The sequence below is a fragment of the Zosterops lateralis genome (assembly GCF_965231275.1).
Source record: "Zosterops lateralis genome assembly, chromosome: 14".
Lineage (NCBI taxonomy): Eukaryota > Metazoa > Chordata > Aves > Passeriformes > Zosteropidae > Zosterops > Zosterops lateralis.
The window spans coordinates 2,438,353-2,458,386 of NC_139774.1; the positions used below are offsets into that span (position 1 = coordinate 2,438,353).

The following is a 20,034-nucleotide window of genomic DNA, read 5'->3' on the forward strand; positions in this document are numbered from 1 at the left end:
AGTCTGTAGAAGAATACATCCCTAGAGTCTTTAGCAGACCTTGAATTTGAGCAGCTGTCACTTTAAATTTATTTCTTCCTCTGTCTGGGAGCTATTTTAGTGCCAATGAAAGGACATGTGCTCTGAGCAAAGCTCCCCAGAGCAGCCACCATCACAGGTACTCTCCTGCATATCTGTGTTATCTTCTTTCAACAGGCTTGAAGTTGGTGGCAAATATTTTTCCTTTTAGTGTGTGTTTTTGTATTTTGTGTATTTTGTCGCCAGTTGTAGTGGTCTTTTTTGCTACTGCATCCCAATGCATCTTGGATGCAGCAGCTTAGAAGAGTTTAGGGTGGTGTTGGGCTCACAGCAGATCCACAAAAGATCCTGGGGAAGGAGTAGCACAAGGACCTGTTCTGGGGATCAGAACGATTACAGGTGTTCTTCACTGCAATCTTCCATGTCTGCATCTCTTGAGGTCCAGCCTGTTCAGTCAGGAATTGCTTTTCAGTCATCTCAGACTCAGGAGTCACACTGCCCCATTTCTGGCTTTTTCATTGTTCCCTGAATCCCTACAACCAATTCTCCAGCTCTGCCCCTTTTCATGCCTATTTGTCCTACATTATGAGATAGTGACATCTAGAAGAGCTTGGATTTCATTCCACTAGTCATCCTCTCCTCTTACCCCATATAAATTGTGTTGTCTACATCCTTCCTTGCTCCCCAGAATATTTCTAGTTTTAGAATTAGGAAGCCAAAGAAACTAGAAAAGCTTAACATTCTAAAGCTAAACATTCTAAAAATCAACCCCACTTGATTTGCCTGATGTGAACAGTAACCTGTTAATATTTGCATCAACCTAGAAACCTGCATTCCTCCCACACCTCCCACACTCCAACAATAATCTGATGGGATTCAAACTGGGGAGCAGAGCAGGGTTTGGCAAAGCTTAGGGAGAAGGGAGACTGGGAAGAATTTAACCAGGGGAAAAATACCACAACTTATTTAACCTATTCATCAGGACTTATTAATGACTAATCAATATCTACTTGACTCCAAAAACTGAACTGCTTGAAGAAGGTTAGAAATAACAAAAAGTAATTTTTCTGGGCTTTCTTGCTCTGTCTAAATCAATATTTTAGTAGCTTTGCCCTGTGAAGAGACAGAAGAGGAACCTCTGGCTAGACAAGCTTCCAGGAGCAGACATCCCTAATAGCCAAAGGGTGAGATTCCCCTGTCAAAATGGAGATGTTCGTGGTGCAGACTGTCACCTTGGAGCTCACTGTCTGGGCTCTCTTGACAAAGAGACAGAAATAGGCCTTTCAAGGGTCACCTCATTTCCCTCAGAGATAGAACAAATGACTAGAATTTCAAAAGAATTTATTTCCCTCCAATGGATATGAAAGGAGACTTAAAGATTAGATCAGAGGCAGATATCTGTGATGCAGACTTCTCAAATTCAGTGAGATGATTCTCACTAGACTCTGTAAATCTTGTCCACACAGTTCCCATTTCTCCTATGTAACATGAAATATGTACACACTAGGTATAATATTAAATATTAGATATTTTATTCCTTCTCTAATGAGAATAAAATTCCTTAGTAGATCCCTTACCATGTTTTAACTGACTACAACTGTACTAATTAGAGAAAAGGAGACTGCTGCCATAGGAACATATTGGGGGCAAATAAACAAAGGCAGCTTTAAACTCTAAAAATCAAGTCCATTTGACTTGTTAGATATTAACAACACACATAATGAATATTTGTTGGTATTTACTATTAATAACCATCACCACATAGTCACATAGGTTATTTTATCAACCTTATTCTAATTTAGGTGTAATTGGTCATTGCCATGGAGAGGGGTGATATAAAGGCAGGGCCAAGAGGTTCAGTTCTTGATGACCTCAATCCATGAAGTGAAAGTGATCAGTTTTGAGAAATAATTCCCCCTTTCTTTGCAAGCCACAAATTCAATGTTTACTCCTTTTATAAGTGTTTGATTTTCTAGACAGTTCTAAGCCATTCCCTTGTTCACTGCAGCGTGCTGGGGGTGTTACTCCCCCAGGCTACCAAATGTGTCTTGGCCTGTGACTTGTTTCTTGGTTGGTTCTAGCATTTATGTGGTTTTTTTTCTTTTTTTCATCTCTTGATAAGCTGCTGCACTTGCTTCTTCTACCTCACAGCAACAGTAGCCCTTTCCCAGTTTTTTAGGGTGTTTATTCACTAGTGTCTGATCAGCAATGATCAGTTTATTGCTGGGGGCTCAGCTTTAAATATTTCAAGGCCTTCACTGCTATCCTATGTTTAAATTGTGTATTTAGCTGAAGACCCCAGCTGAAGTTCACACAAGGTTCTTGTAGGAAGGATTACAGTCTGGCACATTTCATATAAAGCCTGTGACCTGTTCCTGGCGCTGCTATTATTACTTTTACTGGGACACCAGGAACATAAATGTTTATCCTGGGTTTGATAGTTGTGTAAAATGGATGTCCTCATATTTGGATTCAAAATAAAGTGGTATTAATTATATCCTGCCTATGGAGCTCCTACTTCCAGGGGTGCAACAGGTTTCCAATTTGGCTACAGAATATTTTGAAAGCCTCATCTTCTCTAGAAAGAGCTAACAGTCTCAAGTGCCTCGTCCAAAAATACAAGTGCTCATTATACTAATGAAGAAACTGTAGCCTTATTTACAATTTAAAGAACTCCATTCTTTACAGCTGCTCTGTTTGAATTTATGGCTCTTACTCCACTTGTTTTTCAGTGAGACTTCTATGTTTACTTTTAAAAGAAGCATAAAAAGTTCAGCAGAGATTAAGCAAGACTGCTAAAGAAAAGAACAAGAGCCTCATCTGGAAAGTCTGCTAAGTCTTCAACATGATTTCATACTTGTGATTTGGAGTAAAACTGTTTATGACAGTTTGCAACACTGGGACCAAGAAAACATGGATAACATTTCACATATTTGAAAACAAGAGATTTTGTTTTAGACCGAGTCTTCAAAAACAGATAAGATTTTTTTACCTGGTACTGTTCAGGAAAAAAGAGCTCAAAAGCCAGCATTTATAGCGATATCCAATTATGTGAGGTCCCATCCTAGAAGTTCCTTCCTAAAAATTTTCACAGGGAAAGAAAACAACAGATTTCTTGAAGGAAATAAATTTTGCAAAATAAGAATCATAACTAACACCAAATACTACTTGATTTTTTTTTCTGCATCAGAGGGCTGGTGCTTTTTTGATAATAATTTTCTGAGTCAATACTGGGGAAAAATGAATTAGAATAAAAAAGCATGAAGAACCGAAAAGGTCAGCTCTCCTAACAAGTGAGAGAGCATCTCCTCCAATGCAACAAGGAAATTCTAAATACTTTTCCAGCTGTAAGGATATGGTTCCATCAGGCCCCACTCAGTCTTCTGGACTTCTTAAGCAGACAGCTGCCAAAATTTGCCAGTTCTGGACAATTTCTCCAACAGCAGTAACACCACTTGTTGTAGGACCTGGTGTGGCCACTATCCAAGCAGGCAATTCCAAAGCATTTTGTTATTAACATTGCTTGGGTGGAAAAGGAATAGTGCCTTCTAATGCCTTGAGTCTACATGAGCCTTTTGTTACCCAAATTCACAGTAAGTCATGATAATCTCATATTAGCAGGGGAAAGAGCTGTCACAGTGACCTTGTTGGATGTATTTGAAGCCCAGCTATGTGGCTGCAGCAGAAAATGTCTTGTACTGACAGAAAAAAGAAGTGTATGTAATAATCCACTTTTCCCAAAACATGCCAGCAAAGACAAACTTACCCCCAGCTTTTATTGTGACATGCTACATTTCATTACTGTTAAAAACTAGAGGTCGATGAAAGACCTTGTGCCATTTGCCCACTGCATGATCCAATTCCTGTTTTATTTCTCTTATTTCCTGCCTGTCCTTGTCACACAGAAAACAAACTTGACAGTGTGTTTCCGTTTTGAGGGGGTAGTCCAAAGGTGCCAGTCAGCCAGAGAAATGTGAACTGCCACATCTCAAAGAGCTGAAAATGGTGAAATGAAACATTCATAGTTCAAAAATCAATGCCTTTAACTCTTTCATTTTCATAGAAAAGCTCCTTTATCTACAACTCTCTCCCACATTTTTCCATGTGCCAAAAGCTCCAATTATTTTCTAATAATTTTTGACACTTTCTCTGAGACTATTTTCTGAGAATAGGACAATCAGGGCTCTAGAGGGAAGAAAAAAAAAAAAAAAAAAAGAGAAACTGTGTCATGTATGCAATTTCATATTAAAGGAAACAGTTCAGAAGAACTGTACTGATTATGTGAGAAATTGAAAAAGAAACCAGTGCAAAATTTCTAGTCTTTTGCACTGAGGAACTCTGGAATGAGCTGCTTGAAAGTAGGTTTTAGGATTCTGTTTGCTGCAGCATGTACATGGCCTTGACAATTAGATTTGTGACACTTCCCTATCCTACACTAAACTGCTGTTGGCAGTGGCATTATTTGAATTATTACACATCACTGTGGCCCAAGTAAAAGATTTCATCAGAGTCCAAGCTTCAGTACACCCCACTGCTAATAAAAGGGTAACTTTTGTGAGATAAGAAACAGGCCCTGAGAAGCTGTAAGAACATTGAAGGGAACGAGAAATTGCTAGATAAGTATCTGCTAAAAATGACTGCAAGAAATGAGAACATTTCTGGACAGGTTTCTTATGTGCTGTGCATGGATTTTCAGTAGTGATTGTTATTTTATCAAAGTGTTGGCCCATAGGCTTCATCTAAAATGGTTGCTCTTCTTTGTTAAGTATAAAATAGACCTTTGGTGTGATGACAGGCTGAGAAAGTTGGGGCTGTTCAGCCTGGAGAAAAGAAGGATGTATGGAAACCATATAGCAGCTATCCAGTGTCAAAAGGGGCCTACAAAGAATCCAGAGAGGGACCCTTCCTCAGGACCTGACAATAAATAGTGGGTTCAAAATGAAAGAGGGGAGATTTAAGTTAGATATATGGAAGAAATTCCTCCCTGGGAGGGTGGGCAGGCCCTGGCACAGGGTGCCCAGAGCAGCTGTGGCTGCCCCTGGATCCCTGGCAGTGCCCAAGGCCAGGTTGGACATTGGGGCTTGGAGCAACCTGGGATAGGGGAAGGTGTCCCTGCCATGGCAGGGATTTGGAACAGGATGATCTTTAAAGTCCCTTCCAACCCAAACCATTCTGTGCTTCTTTATCTTGATTCAAGTACAATACAAGAATTCGCTCAGATCCCTTCAGTGACTGAGTATTTTTAACATCTCTTGGAGCTCTGGAGAGAGATCTGTGAAAGAGACTGAGCCACTTTGCTAAATTAGTGGGCAAAGAGCCTGAAATTTGTGTTAGAAAAAAAAAAATCCAGGAATGGTAAGTAAACAGTCAAAAGCAAAACCACAGTTTTATGAAAAATGGGTCTTGTCAAGTAACTGTAATACAATTTTTAATTACTCATTGGCCTGATTTATATAGAAAAGTGCATTAACAAAAAACTCAATCAATTTCTGTGCCTTAGTTTTCCACAACAGTGATGATATATAATAAAGCTGTAATCAAAGGATCATTGAATATTCTGAGTTGGATGGCACCCACAAAGGTTATTGAAATATTCTGGATACAAAATATATTGCAACAGATAGAACATGACCAGTGTGAATTTTTGGGATCTTCTGTACATCCTCAGGAGATTTCTTCTTCACCAAATGCTGCTAAATGGATAATGTATAAGAAGAGACAAAGTTATTTAAGGAAAAACATGCAGATGGCACACACTATTAGAAATTAGACACTTTGGTCAATCACACAGACTGAGCTCAACTGGTTTGGAAGGTGGAGAGCAACGGAGACACATCTACTTTACAACATCCAAAGGCATTATCTTATATGATCAAGAATGTAGGTCATGTGTCTGACTAGAGGAATCATACCCATAACAGCCACGTATTGAAAAGGGCTTTGGACCAGTCACTGAATGAATCCATGGGAGCTTATGCTGAGCATGCCAGCTGGGATTGTTCTGGATGTGTAAGTGTTGCTAGGGAAGGATTGGGACACTGGTTAGGGGAGTTTGGGGATGTTTGACTTGTTTTGTGTCAGCCACTGGCCACTCAAATTCACAAACAGCTAAAAATCCGTGAGCCATCTGCTGCCAGGGAGGAGGGACTTGACATTTCAAAGAATTTTAATGAGTTTTCTGGAAAATAATTTGGGGTAGGTGAGTGGGTAGGAGAACAGAAGAGAAGGTGACATGATGGGCTTAGACAGGAAGTGTTTGGACAAATTTTAATTTTAAATGTGTGTCTAGACTTGGGCAGAAATCCAGTCTTGCTGAATATGCTCAGTTCTGCCCTTTAGGGGAACTGGAGCAGGGGAGGACAAGCAAATACATAGAAACCACAGGAAGATGTAGTTTCCTCCATGCATTTATAAAAACCCCACAGGACTCGTGGTTGAGTTAACTTTCCAGAGCAGAGGAAATGACCTCACTCAGCTGCACAGGCAGGAAGAAAGTTGGGATCTTTCCGGATGGGAAGAACCAAATCATTATTTGCCCTGTGGGTGGGCAAGCATCAGGTCATCTGTCCCATTTGCCACCATAATGCCATCATTGATTAGCTTCATGTATGGATTTTGGAGCCAGCCCTATGGCCTTTACGTGGAGCAGGTACCAGCAGCCCAAAGCCCACTGGCACCTACAGCCAGCAATATAAACATTTATGGTGCAGTGTACACATGTCCTTACACACTGAGGTCAGGGAGCATGGATAAATGCCCCTGGGGTTTCAGAGATTTTAGTACAAACCTCTGTGCAGGGGAAGGACAAGGCTTTGCATAACCAAAATTACCCTGAGGGGCATGCAGCCCTCCTGTAAGTGCTCATTGCACGGTGTAACATCTGGGCTGCACACACACCTGCAGCTTGCCTGTGACCTATTTATTAACTCCCACAGCTGCAGAGCTCTGGCAGCCACGGTGGCAGCAGTGCTTCACCACAGAACTCACTTGCTGTAGGGGTTTGGCTCTGGAAGTTAATCAATGCAGAACTAACTGCACCATCAATATTGATCAAGCTGCGAAAGCTTTGGCATTATAGCACTGCAATATCCTGTTAATTCCAGGCTGCTTTGCAGGAGCCTGTGTGCATATTAATGAATGAACCTACATGGCCTGACAGGTTCACAGAGGAGCCCAGCAGAGCACCATAAGGGCCAAAGCTAAGGCACTTCATAGGAATTTTAATTTTTGTCTTAGATACTAAAAAAAGTGTCACTATAATTCACAGGTCAGCAGTTCCTGCCATGAGCCCAACAGCATATTTGACAGCTTTAAGGATGTTATGGGCCGTGCATTTGTGAAAGCCTGCTTGACCCAGGGGGCCATTAGTGAGCTCTGTGAGCAGACCAGCCACTCCCTTTGACTGAAAGTAAGTGCATTTAGTGACCTGGTCTGACCTGTCACACTTTGAATCTCTGGTACCTTCTAATGTTGTGAAAGAATTCAGTCACATAACCCTTTTATCACTTTCTAGCTAATAAATATCTCTTTGTTCATGCTGCTGGTCAGAATCTGACTCAATGTGGCCAGCTGAGACCTACTCTTGCGCATAAGAAGGGAACTTGAGGCTAAAATAAAACTGGTTTCACCTTTTTGTTCCTTGAGGACAGAAGGAGGTATTTCTGCCTGCCATTTTCACTGCAGTCACCCTTCAGGGTAGGATGTAGCTCATCTTCAGGATTGTATTTATATTGTGACTGCACTAAAGTAGATTAACAGGAGATTTTTACATGTGGCTTTGGAAAGATTAAGGTAGCTTTTGTGATGCTTGATGGCTGCTTATATTTGTACAAAGTACTTTCTGAGTCTACAAGTAGCTGGACAAACACAATTTACACACCCTTGGGGTTTGGCAGATCCTCTTTATTGTGTAAACACCCATCAGGAGCTTTGTGGATCATTTCCTCAAATGTCAGTACCTAAGTGTTGCATAATCCCCTTTTAAGCATGTAAGAAGACAAGCAGATTTTAGGCTAGATTTTTCATTATTTTAGGCTTGTCTCTTATCTAGCATACACCTCAGGAAACTTCTGTACTGAAGGTGAAAGGTGAGAGCAAGTTCAGCAAAACTAAACCCCTTATCCTGTCACCATGTGGCCCCGGTGCTGGATGAAACTGCTCGCAGATGAGGTTCAGAGCATCCAGGAAGAGCCAGGGTGAAAAAGCTGCTCTAGACAGGTCCTGAGCCTCTTGTGCCAGCCCACGGGACAAGATTCTGGGTCCTCGCTGAGCCAAAGGCTGTTTGCATCACAGGTGATGATGAGGAAGTTGGGCATCAGTCAATAAAGGTAACAGTGTAGATAATTTGGAGGTAGAAGTGGGAATGTGTGGAAGGTCTTTAGCCCAAGGGTACATAGTTGATTTGGCTTGTAATTGCTCAGCACACCACTCCACACCTGAGAGATTTCAAGCAGGATTCTTTAAACACCTACAGAAGGAAGTTCTTCATGGTAGAGAGTGATTCATGCCTTCCTCGATCACAGCTAAGACACACTGTGGGTTTTGTTAGGATATATTCATTCTAGCTTCCCCCAGAACCACACACATTGCTCCCACTGAGTCTGCACTAAGTAGAATTTTGAGCCACAGAAAAGCAGAAGGATTTATCTAACAGGAAAACTATTTCTTGATTAAAAGTCTAGGATGGCTGTGATTGATGTGTGTTAACAATTACTACATCTTGTCAGCCTTGTTGTGCAGTGCCATTCCTGTAATTAATGGGCAAGGACTTTCTAATTCTCCTCAGTGCAGCTCAAGTGGTGCCAAGACACTCGAGGTGTCTATAAAATACTGTCAAAGGAGCTGGAATGGGGCTGCCAGGGCCAGCTCTAGTGCTACCCCATTTCAGTGCTGAAGCCTGAAATCACATGTAACACCCTGGCACTGCTGAGCTCCCAGGGAGCCCTTCAGGCTCTCACATTTGGTTCAAGTGTGACTCCTGCTGGGATGGCACCTTGGTGACATGGTCACTCTTCACCTAACACTGTGCACAACACCATTTATGTGCCTGTTGCTATGGTGTGCCTGGATGATAACATTTCCCACCTGACAGCATAAATGGGATTATTTCCTCAGGATTCCTTCTTCCCACAGGACCCCCACCATAATGAAGGAACAAGAGAGCTGAGAAGTGAGAGTGACACAGACTTAGGGCTGCTTTACTCGGTATGAAGGCCAGTTTAGTACTTCTGACCCTCTGTCAAGGTTTTAAAATCTAGTTTTCAAGCCTAGCATGTCTGTTTTGTAATATCCTTCAGACATCAGGTCCTAAATGTGGATGAGTCACTTGCTCTCTTTTTACAGACAACAGTGACACAGCTCTGGGCACCACTGACAGGCAAACATTTTTAATATTTTCAAGCTGTGTGATGTTCTGAGAGATGTTTACTTCACCACATCTCTGTCATCTTTTGATGTTAATACCTGTGTCAGAGTGATTTCATGGAGGCCATCCTGGGATATGAAAGGGAATCCATGGTGCAGTGTGAAATATGCTCTGCTCACCATGTGGCAGAGATAATTCTGTGGTACTTCATGCTGAAGGATTTCATTCATTAGTTCTCTAAGCCAGCCTAAGGCACCTGAACTACAAATATTCTAGAAGCAGGTACCTAATGTCACCATAGTAGAATCACTTTGAAAAATCAGATTTTCATGATACCTAAGCAGTGTTATCACTGACAGTGGATATTGAAGTGTACTGTACAACAACATAGTCATGTCCCAGATTTTTATGTATAGAATATATACAGAACAATTTAGGTTGGAAAGGACCTTAAATATGACCTAGTTCCACCCCTCTGTTATGGGCAGGGACACATTCCACTAGACCAGGTTGCTCCAAATCCCATCCAGGGCATCCCCACCCTCACAGGGAAAGGTTTTTTCTAACATATAATCTAAACTGACCATCTCTTAGTTTGAAGCCATTTCTATTGTCCTGTCACTCCAGGCCCTTGTAAATCATCTCTCTCCATCTTTCTTGTCAGCTCCCTTCAGGCCCTACAAGGCCACACTGAGCTCACCCCAAAGCTTCTCCTCTCCAGGTGAACAGTCCCAGCTCTCCCAGCCTTTCCTGCCAGCAGAGCTGTTCCATCCCTCTGCTCATCCTGGAGCCTCCTCTGGCCTGGCTCCAGCAGCTCCAGGTCCTTGCAGTGCTGGGCCCCGGGGCTGGGACAGCTCTACAGGTGGGGTCTCACCTGAGCACAGGGGCAGAATCCCCTCCCTTGATGGCCACACTCTGGCATGAGCCTGGGGTAGGGCTGTCTTTGTCTGGAAGGGTGGATACACCCCCCCTCCCACCCTGGAAATGCAGAGCAGTGACACTGGATCCTCCAGGGATTCCTCCAGGGATCCACAGAGAGGGGAATGAACCCAGAGGAGGAGAGAGTACAGCATCCCCATATCCAGAGCTAATGGAAAATTAATGTATATGCTATCAATATCGATTCCATAGCGTGCTGGTTGAAGCTGCACACAAGGTCAGTTCAATGTGATTAAGCATTTATTCTGTCAGAGCTGTGCTGTGCATTCCCTGCCTGCTCAGATTTGGTACAGCCAGGCCAGCCACTCAGGCATGTGTGAGCTTAATACAGCTTCTGATATGATTCCAGCCACCACATGAAGCCCTTCACACCCACCACTTATTACTGCTGTGCTTGGAGCCCTCAGCTCTACTTTCCAGAGTATCCATTTGCTTCATGCAGGTCCAGCTATGTGTGATATCAAAACATTGCTCAGCTGTTCACTCTTTTCTCCTTCAGAGACTTGTATAGGAAGAAAACAAAGGACTTCAGGGTGCACTCACTTACCAAAGGCAAACTTTTGATTGAAGTGATATTTCTGTGTATTTACAGGAGCCCTAACAGAACACAGGAACCCTTGGCTCTGTCCTAAAAAGGTGCCTGTGTCAAGGAACAATCAGTGGTTTCTGAGCAATCAAACAACAGCAAAAATGAGGAACCTGCTCAATCTTTGGTACTCAAATGAGGAAAATGGCTCAGCTCCCTCCTTAATATTTGTCTTACACAGGATCCACAAAACTGCTGCTAGGGGAGAATTGGATTTGGAAGGAAAATTGTACCTGGTTTATTTTACCCAGTTATTGACACAAGCAGGTCTTGAATGGGTGAAGTAGAAGCAGAAATGAAAGAAGCTTCTAAAAGGTATCAAAACTACCTGCAATTAATTTCATGACTGATCTTCATATCTGAAATTTGGGAAATGCATTTGCGGTTTATGGTCTTCCCCTGATGTGAGATGACTGGAAAACTTTTAATCAGATCCCCTCGTACGATGTGCAATGCCCCATGTGCTGAGCAGAAAGAAACTGCACAAGACTAAGCCTTAGAAGCCTAATGTAAAATGAGATATTTGTTTAATGACAGGATGTAATTAATATACAACATAGCTCAGGTTTATTGTTATAAAAGCCCAATAGTTTTCATCATTGATCTTGTATGCATAGAAACCAGACTTCCAAAGACAATATGCTCACAGAAAGTATATATGGATTCTGAAAGACATAAATTGTTCAAGTGGTAAAAGGCCCCAAAACTGTAATTTCCTTGTTAGTAAACTCTGCAGTGTATTTGGTCATGCTCCTTTCATTGTCAGCAGGAGGATTAAAGAAATTTTTTTTCTTAATTTGTGTTGTCATTCACCACTTCCAGTTCTCAATTTCTGTTGTGTGGCATTAAAATAGTAACCCTTAAACTGTGGTGGAATGTGCAGATTCTGCCCCCACCTACCCCTGGTCCTCCAAACATCCTTCTTGCCAAGGGTTTCTCCTGGACACCCCAAATCAAGAATGTCAATGGCATAATTTGACAAATTTCACCGTGGACATCTCAGCATTCCAGTCTAGAGGGTTCAAATATGGAGAAATCTTTATAAAATCTGGTGAGGTACCCGATTCAATCTTCTGAAAACACACTGAGTGTGTGGAATGTATATCCTCCTAGTGCAGCCTCGTTTCAAACAATTCCAGCAAGAGCTCCTCCTCTCCTCTGAGAGTTTGTTCTCTGTTCTCTCAGCTCTCCATACTGGAATGATTATCATCATTGATAATCGTGCTGGAATGATTATCTTCAGATTATGTTTTGTCTCTCAAGGCACATAAACATACAGTAAGCACCTGCAACAAAGGCAGCATTGGTAAATGTAATTTTGTGTTAAAACCAGCAATTTGGAGATATACTGTAGCTCTTGATTTATTCTAATAGATGCAAGCCTTGGAAAACCAGCTGTGTATGGCCAATGATAAAAAATGAATGAGTCAGAACTGGCTTGCATAGGGGAAAATGCAAGCACTCAAAAGAAAAACCAATATTCAATTAAAATCTAAAAATGATCAAGTGTAGAAGACTCCTGTAAGAATTAAATCTTTCTACTTTTTTTTTGCCAGAGGCATCGAGACAGCTATTTTATGATGAATGCAAAACAACAGTATTCTTCTGTGTGTTTAAGCTACCACTGTAACTATAGTTGATGAACATTTTGGAAGCTGTTGGATTAGTCACCGAATTAAAAAAAAAACCAAAAAAACACATCTAAATGTACTTGCATAGCACATTTGCATAAGAGAACAGTTCCCTTCCCAAATCTTAAGGGGTTTTTTTGTCTTGTCTAGCCTTTAAAAGTGAATCAAGGATTCTCTTTCTCAAGTAGCACCTCTTTATTGCCAGTAAAACAAGACTGGTAACAAAAGAAAACTCTAAATAGACCACATGAGGCCATTGGTGGTTCATGCTTTGAGATATGAATTCTTTTATTGGAGCTTTGCTGTGATGTTTTAAGATTTGCTGCAGGTTCTTAAAAATGAATAGGAATTGTTCTATTCTGAACTGTCAGCAGTTTGGAAACTTAAAACATCCAGGACATGTCTCAAGAAATCCAGTTGTTCTCTTTGATCCTAGATTAAAGGGCCTTTAGAAATTTCAGAGCTATGTAGTTTCTTACACAGTTCCAATTAACACGACACTTGAGCTTTATTCTGTGAATGTACAATAATGTAGAAAACTCCTTGGTATTCCCTCATCAGCTATATTCTATTTAAAAATACATGTATTGGTTTTATACCAACATCCTCAACCACATTCAATACCCCATTTACACCCTTAGGTTTAGTAATTCACAGAACTTCAGCTTCACAGATTCTTACCAATAAATCCCAAAATGCATGCATGGCTTGGTTTAAGAAAGATATTTTACTTGTGTTTCATACACAAAAAGAACTGATAATCAACAGTGGCTTAAAAAATTAACACTACTCCACTTTTTCACAAGTGTACAAAAAAGAAATAAATGAATTTACATTCAACGGTAAAGCTTAAAGTCCACTCTAATAATAGTTGCATTGACATTCACATACACAAGCACAGAATAAATATTTCAGGATTCTTATAAGAGCATACAGCATACATACAGTACTTGAATTTTACATAAGGAGTGTTAGTAGGGTCAGAAATTCATAATCTCATAGAAAAGTAAAACTAAATTCAGAAAAGGTCGTGTGGGAGGTAACACCAAGCTACTGCACAGAGCTAGCAGGTTAGTAAATCCATTTGTGTGAGGAGTTTGCTTCCTTCATATTAGGACAGTTTGTTTGCAAAGGTGTATTCAAAGTGCAGAGTAATGCAAAAAAAAAAGAGAAGAAATTCTTGTATTTATTAATACATGCAAGAGGCAGCCCCCAAGTCACCCGACAGAATAAAGCTGTTATTGGCAAGTGGCCGATATAATACAGATGTTTCAGGCAATTTTTCTAAAGCACTTTAATAGCAGCAATTGTAATTTATAATGGCTCTAGATTGACTTCTGTTTGGGTTAAAGGGCATCGTATTTCTTTTACATTTACAGCTATATTTCTTTATAAATAAATATCTCAAATAACAAATAGCATAGTTAATGTTACTTTTTTTCTCTCTTTTGCATAAGTGTCATGGAAAAAACTCTGACCTTCTCAGAGACAAAATGTGCAAAATAATGTGGAAATAGGGACACACAGCATCACAGTTACATTCCTGGGATGTCAGCCCAGCCCCTCTTACTCTCTGAGGGCTAGCCTTACCAGAGTAATGCAGGGCTTTAAGGGACAATTTTTCCAATGGCTTGATTGGCAAAGAGATATAATTTATGGTGTCTTAAAGAGCTGTAAATGTGAGGTTTCATTTGAAGCAGTGTGTACAATACGTCATATATAGGAGTCAGTATTTCCACACAGTGACTTCTCAGGATTTGACAAGTCTGCTCATCTCCTTTCATTGCATTTTCTCCCCAGCCTGAACATCTTTGAACATTTTTGTTCATTAGGTGTTTCCTCTGTTGCTTATTTACCAGCTCTTCTTGCATTTTATAATCTGATCTCATATCACCTAGCTGACATCTGCACACAAATATTTCCAATCAGATAGAGGGTGCACAACATTAAAACTTTTAAACCTGTCCTGTAAGTGTCATCAAGACAGGAGCACAGGAACCACAGTGCAGAGTCCAACCTCTCACTGGCTGTACTGTGAAGATTCTCCTTTTCGGCGTAGGAGAAAGGAAACTTGTGTCTGCTTTTTAGATTCTGAAAACAAGCCAGAGTGGAGAAAAAGAGTTAACACCAGACTTAATAAAGCTTTTAAGACAAAACCTGTTAAGCAATTTAGACAGACACTGAATTTCCTGCTGATTTTCTCAAGTCTGTACATACAGGAAATTTGTTAACAGTAGGAAGAAGTTGGGATTTGCTACATAGGAGAAATCTGCCATTATTACAAAAACTGGCTAAGAGGGTTTTTTCAGTATAACTCTCTCACTGGTCACTGTTCTCAGTGGTGCTGTTGCCCTTTTCTTTTTTCTCCTGAGTCTTGTTTCCCTTCTTCTTTTTCTTCTTTTTCTTGGTCTCTTCTTTCTTGCCAAAGGTTATGAAGTCACTTTTGTCAATTTGGCTGTTTGGTGGCTCCTGCCGGATGGAGATGATTGCAGGAGATCCTGGGATAATGAATTTGTCTGGCAACTCACCAGGACCACCTTGTTTGGAATTGCCCGGTCCAAATTTAAAGGTCCAGCTGTTGCTGTTCACACCAGCTCCCACTGGGGGGGACACCTCTCCCGCCTCAGGTTCTGAAAAAGTCAAAAGAGAAACAAAAGCTTAAAGCATCTTTAAACACAGAACTCAGCATCAGCTTTTTGTTTGAAAGCTCTGGCCTCAGCCTACAGTGACTCCTGCTTGCCTGGCTGCTCATCTGGGGGTTATCCAGATCTGGTTATCTCATCTGGCTCTTGTCCAGTCTGCTCAGTGTTTACATGCACTGACCCACTCCATGTGCTGTTGGGTGCAACAGGCTCTGGATCCCATTTTGATCTTTTGCTTTTGAAGTGTTTGGAGTAAGAGATCAGTGTGATGCAGCCCATTGTAGTGTTTCATAGCAGGAAACACAAGCATGTGCATTGCATGGCAAAAGGGTGTGTTTGAGGGTGTCGAGTCTCTAGGGACAGAGTTAGAAGAGTGGCCAGGGCAGGGGGTGACAACCTTGGCATTATGCACATCCAGGTGGATATTTTAGCAAACCATCCTGTCATGGATGTGTCCAGGAATCCTCATGCAGGGAAAGAAGGGAGGGTATCAAGAGGGTGGAATGGAGCCAGGCTGTGCTTGGTGGTTGGACAAGAGGTAACAGAAATGGATGCCCAGGAAGTTCCACCTCAACACGAGGAAGAACTTCTTATCTGTGCAGTGAACAGATTGCCCAGAGAGGTTGTGGGGTTCCCCTCACTGGAGATATTCCAGAACCATCTGGATGCAATCCTGGGCCATGTGCTCTGCTTGAGCAGGGAGGTTGGGCCAGATGAGCCACTGTGGTCCCGTCTGAGCTGACCCATTGTGTGACTCTGAGCTGGGTCATCCCAGAGAGGAACCTGAGGCCAACCAGCAGGCAGGTCTGTAGGTAGGGATGCAATGTGGCTGAGCAGCAGAAACTGCCCCAGAGCATCACCAGGAATGAACTGAATTTCCAGGGCAGGTACCGCAGGACTGCTTCCATCAGGGTGCACAGTCTGGTCTCAGAAATATTCACAGTCTTCACAGAATCATAGAATATCCTGATATTTTCTCTAGATCACAGTACTTTATATAGGCAAATATAAAGTGAAGTTCTACCCCCAGCTTTAGGCTTGCAGTATGAGGTAAATTTTCATTTTATTTCCATTATTTTTATTAGATTGAGTTAATCAGATTGAAATGTTTGCGTATGTTGCTCTGACAAGGACAAATTTCGAGCATAATAAAATGCAACAGAATTAGGTTTTCCTATGAGAGAAAGCCTTAAGACTTGGTTGTTTTCTTTCCTTTTATACTTTGAACATTTGTTGTCATTTACATAACTCCCAATTTTGAATAGGAACAGCTTATCTATTTTAATGTATCATGTTAAGTGTTTAAACAACTGTGATCAGGGGAAAGCTCAATGTTTATGCACTGATGCTAAAGCCTTTAAACCAGATGAAAATTTCTTATCTACACCCTAAAAGTGTAGTAACAAAACACGGGACTCTCACCCTTGTAACACACCTAGCCACACACAAATCCTCACAATACCACACAAACTATTCCAATACCACTGATTTGGTTAAGTCTCAGCATCATGTATCAGAGCTGTCCAGCTGAAGAGGTAAAGATATTTGGGATAAAGAAGGAGGTGGGAACTGCGCTGGAAAACCATTTCAGAGGGACTCCATGTCCCTTGGAAGAGGAGATGAGGACACTGGATGAGGGAGAAGGAACTGAGAAGTCCTAGATCTCCTGCTGGTTAAAGAGGGCAGGAAGAGAAAACAAAGTAGACAATCTAGAGGGAGATCCTCAAGGTTTTGCCAGAAAACATTTGGTACTGGCTGCTCTGTACCCCTGCTGTAATGAAGAATGCTGTATTCACTTCAGCATCCCCTGTATTTCTTATTCTTTAATGATCCTCCATCTTCTTTTACGCTGTTTGTATAATTTTCTATTTTATGAAATAAATGGGGTGTGGTGCATGCAGACATAAGGCTCTTCTTTTAGGTTCAAAAGCTGAAAAGACATTTTGCTGCTTGACCTTTCCCCTGCCTGGCAGCAAAACTAACAAGGCTGGGAAGCAGGATTCCCTCTTTAAGCTTTTCTTTAGTGATGCAGCAGGTCCATGTTACAGAGCCCAAGAAATGTGCATACAAAACACACCTCTGAACCCATCTATGCAAGAGGTTTGGTACATGAAATCTTTAGCACCTCTGAACCTCCATGGCACACAAACACGACATGACTGTTTTTACAGTGTGATATTTAATCAAGATCTAGAAGACACTGTGCACATCTTTTCCCCCTAAGATTGGATTTAATTATGAAGAAGCTTTGGCTTTATGTTCTTTCCAGGAGCTGCTGACATTGTTTTAGTGACCTTAACCTCATGAGTCTCAAATAGCTTTTCTGAAGTTATTATTAATGTAAAAGTTCCTCTATTTTATCAGTTGTAGCTTTTCTGTAAATTTCCTACGGTCTTAACTATGAGCTTCAGATTTTTACATGTTTCCTGTAAGTAACAACAATGTCCTAGAAAGTCCTTTCATAATAAACACATTAATATGAAGCAGCTTTCATTTCTGCTTAATAAACTGTTTTGTTCAGGTACCTTTTATATCACTTTCGTTCCTCTGAGATGATAAATTACAAAGATGGAAAATGTGTGTCTTGGCCTTTTTCCAAATTATTAATCAATTCTCTTTCTACTGCAAAACAAAAATGTGAGCTTTCATATTGCACATAATAAATTAAGCCCTATTTGACAGATAAATCCTCTCCTTCTACCCACAAGCCCACACAATATACATTCCAAACTTTGGCTCAGACCTAATGCTCTTTTTCTGTTCCTGGCAGGAAGAAGACAGTTGAAGGTGACCTCAAATCATGTTTGACCCACCCTTGCTCTGTCTGGTGAGAACCCTGTAGCAGAGAATAGTAGAAAAATTACTTTGAAGAGCTCAGGGTGAGAACACTCTGTGGGCTGCCGGGCCAGCACAGCACAGCTGGAACTGCAGGGCATGGCTGTGCCATTTTGAGCATAGAAACATAAAATGATAGAATGGCCTGTGTTGGAAGGGACCCTAAATATCATCCAGTTTCCACCCCATGCTGTGGGTAGGGACACCTTCCACTAGACCAGGTGGCTTCAAGTCCCATCCAACCTGGTTTAAATACTTCCAGGGATGGGGCAGCCATAGCTTCTCTGGGGAACCTGGGCCAGGGCCTCACCACATGTATCTTATATTCTTCCTAATCTCTAATCTAAAGCTACTCTCTGTAGGTTTGAAGCCATTCCCCTTGTCCTGTCACTCCAGGCCCTTCTAAATAGTCTCTCTCCATCTTTCTTGTACCTTCCCTTCAGGTACTGGAAGAGGCATCTACGTCACCCTGAAGCTTCTCTTCTCCAGGCTGAGCAATCCTAATTCTCTCAGCCTTTCCTGGAGACCTGCTCCAGTCCTCTGATCAACTTATTAGGCTGAACACAGGACATGGGACAAGGAGAGTGACTTCATGTTGTCCATCTCACCACACAAATACAGTAACATGCAAGAAGTGCAAGAACCCAGGGTAACCCTGAGATAAAAAATCCCCTGCAAGAAACCTCCTGCCAGACTAATGGGGTGCACATACACATCTGCACTACTGAAATCTAATTCAGAGCAGGAAACTTACCCTTTAATTTGGTTCTGCCTAAGCAAATCAACTCTCCAGCTGAAGTCAGTAATATTTATCACAAAAACATCTGACTTCATGCATCCAAACATAACAAGTCCATCACACCTACCCTGGAATCAGAATTCTGTCAGACTATGGGGGTTTGCTTGCACTTATGTCTGGTTTTGTCCCAGCCCCTGAATATGTTTGTTGTCCATACAAACCAAGCATTTTAATACTCCTTAATACTCACTAAACCAAAGGAAACTAATGATTCTTACTGCTGTGTGGAGAGCTTGCATACAAAAAGACAGAGACATAGAGAATCTACTGAGTTAATAGCCATAATTTCCTACAAGAGGGGCTTCTCCAGTCCTCAGAAATTTCTCTTCTGTGTGATTTACCTGAAAAGATGTCTGTTTATCTGTATTGGCAGGCTGGAAGGTCACAGTTCAGCTATACTAACAAAGTTGTATGTTTAGGCATTTCAGATCAAGGATAAATGTCATTTACTACCTAGTTTCCAAAGCTTCCTTAAATGTCTCTTCTGTTTCTTATCAGCAGGGATTCAACAACAAAAGCTTTCTACTTATGTGTCATTTTACATTTAATGAGATTAGCTGTACTTCTCTTGCGTATTTCCTGCATCTTTAATTGAATGCTTCAAATTTGTTTGTTAAACTTAGAGGAAAATTCAAATAAAACAAACCCCCTGGTTATATTTATAACACTTAATTTAAAACATTACACTTCTTTTCTTCATACAGCTAGACAGGGGGGTTGCCAGAGTTCATACATAAAAGCCCAGAGTCTGGTCATTTCCTGGGGTAATTTATAAGATTCCTTTGGACCTTTTCTTTTATTCTCCAGAAATACTTCAGAGTTCATGTTCAATGACCAAATAATTAAATTTTTAAATGCTTGCATGCAGCAGAACCCAAAATCTAGGCTGCACCTGCAGGTCCTGATGCTTCTTTGCCTGTGCGTCTGCAAGCTAAAACGGGAGATGAACTTTTCACCCCATCCCTTTCCTACTCTCACCAAAATACAACTGTCTCAGTAGACTTTAAATGGAACCCAGACCAGCAGAGACTCTGCACTGAGTAGGTCACATATTTAGCTGGCATGAAAAGACTTCTAGGCTGTCTTTCAAAGTACTTCTTTTTCCATCCCGTGACTGCTGTCTGAAGTGCACAGGCAGACTTCACAGAAAACAACCTCCATATCCTCAAATAACCTATCTGAAAGCTGGAGGGAATAGAGTATGGTGCACACCTAATGTT

The 20,034-nt window shown here is 41.2% G+C and overlaps 1 protein-coding gene across 6 annotated transcripts in view; it reads right to left on the reverse strand.

Annotated features, from left to right (window-relative positions):
• Positions 1-11,473: 11,473 nt before the first annotated feature.
• LOC310915189 (protocadherin alpha-2-like) overlaps positions 11,474-20,034 on the reverse strand; it is a 126,407-nt gene continuing 117,846 nt past the window's right edge. For 4 of the 6 annotated variants that reach the window (XM_083871896.1, XM_083871898.1, XM_083871897.1 and 1 more), the window contains exon 4: positions 11,474-15,168. In XM_083871896.1, the coding sequence (XP_083728022.1) occupies positions 14,858-15,168 (311 nt within the window). In that variant the 3' untranslated portion in view covers positions 11,474-14,857. The remainder of the gene's footprint in view (positions 15,169-20,034) is intronic. The other 2 variants (XM_083871900.1, XM_083871899.1) reach the window with 2 other exon arrangements.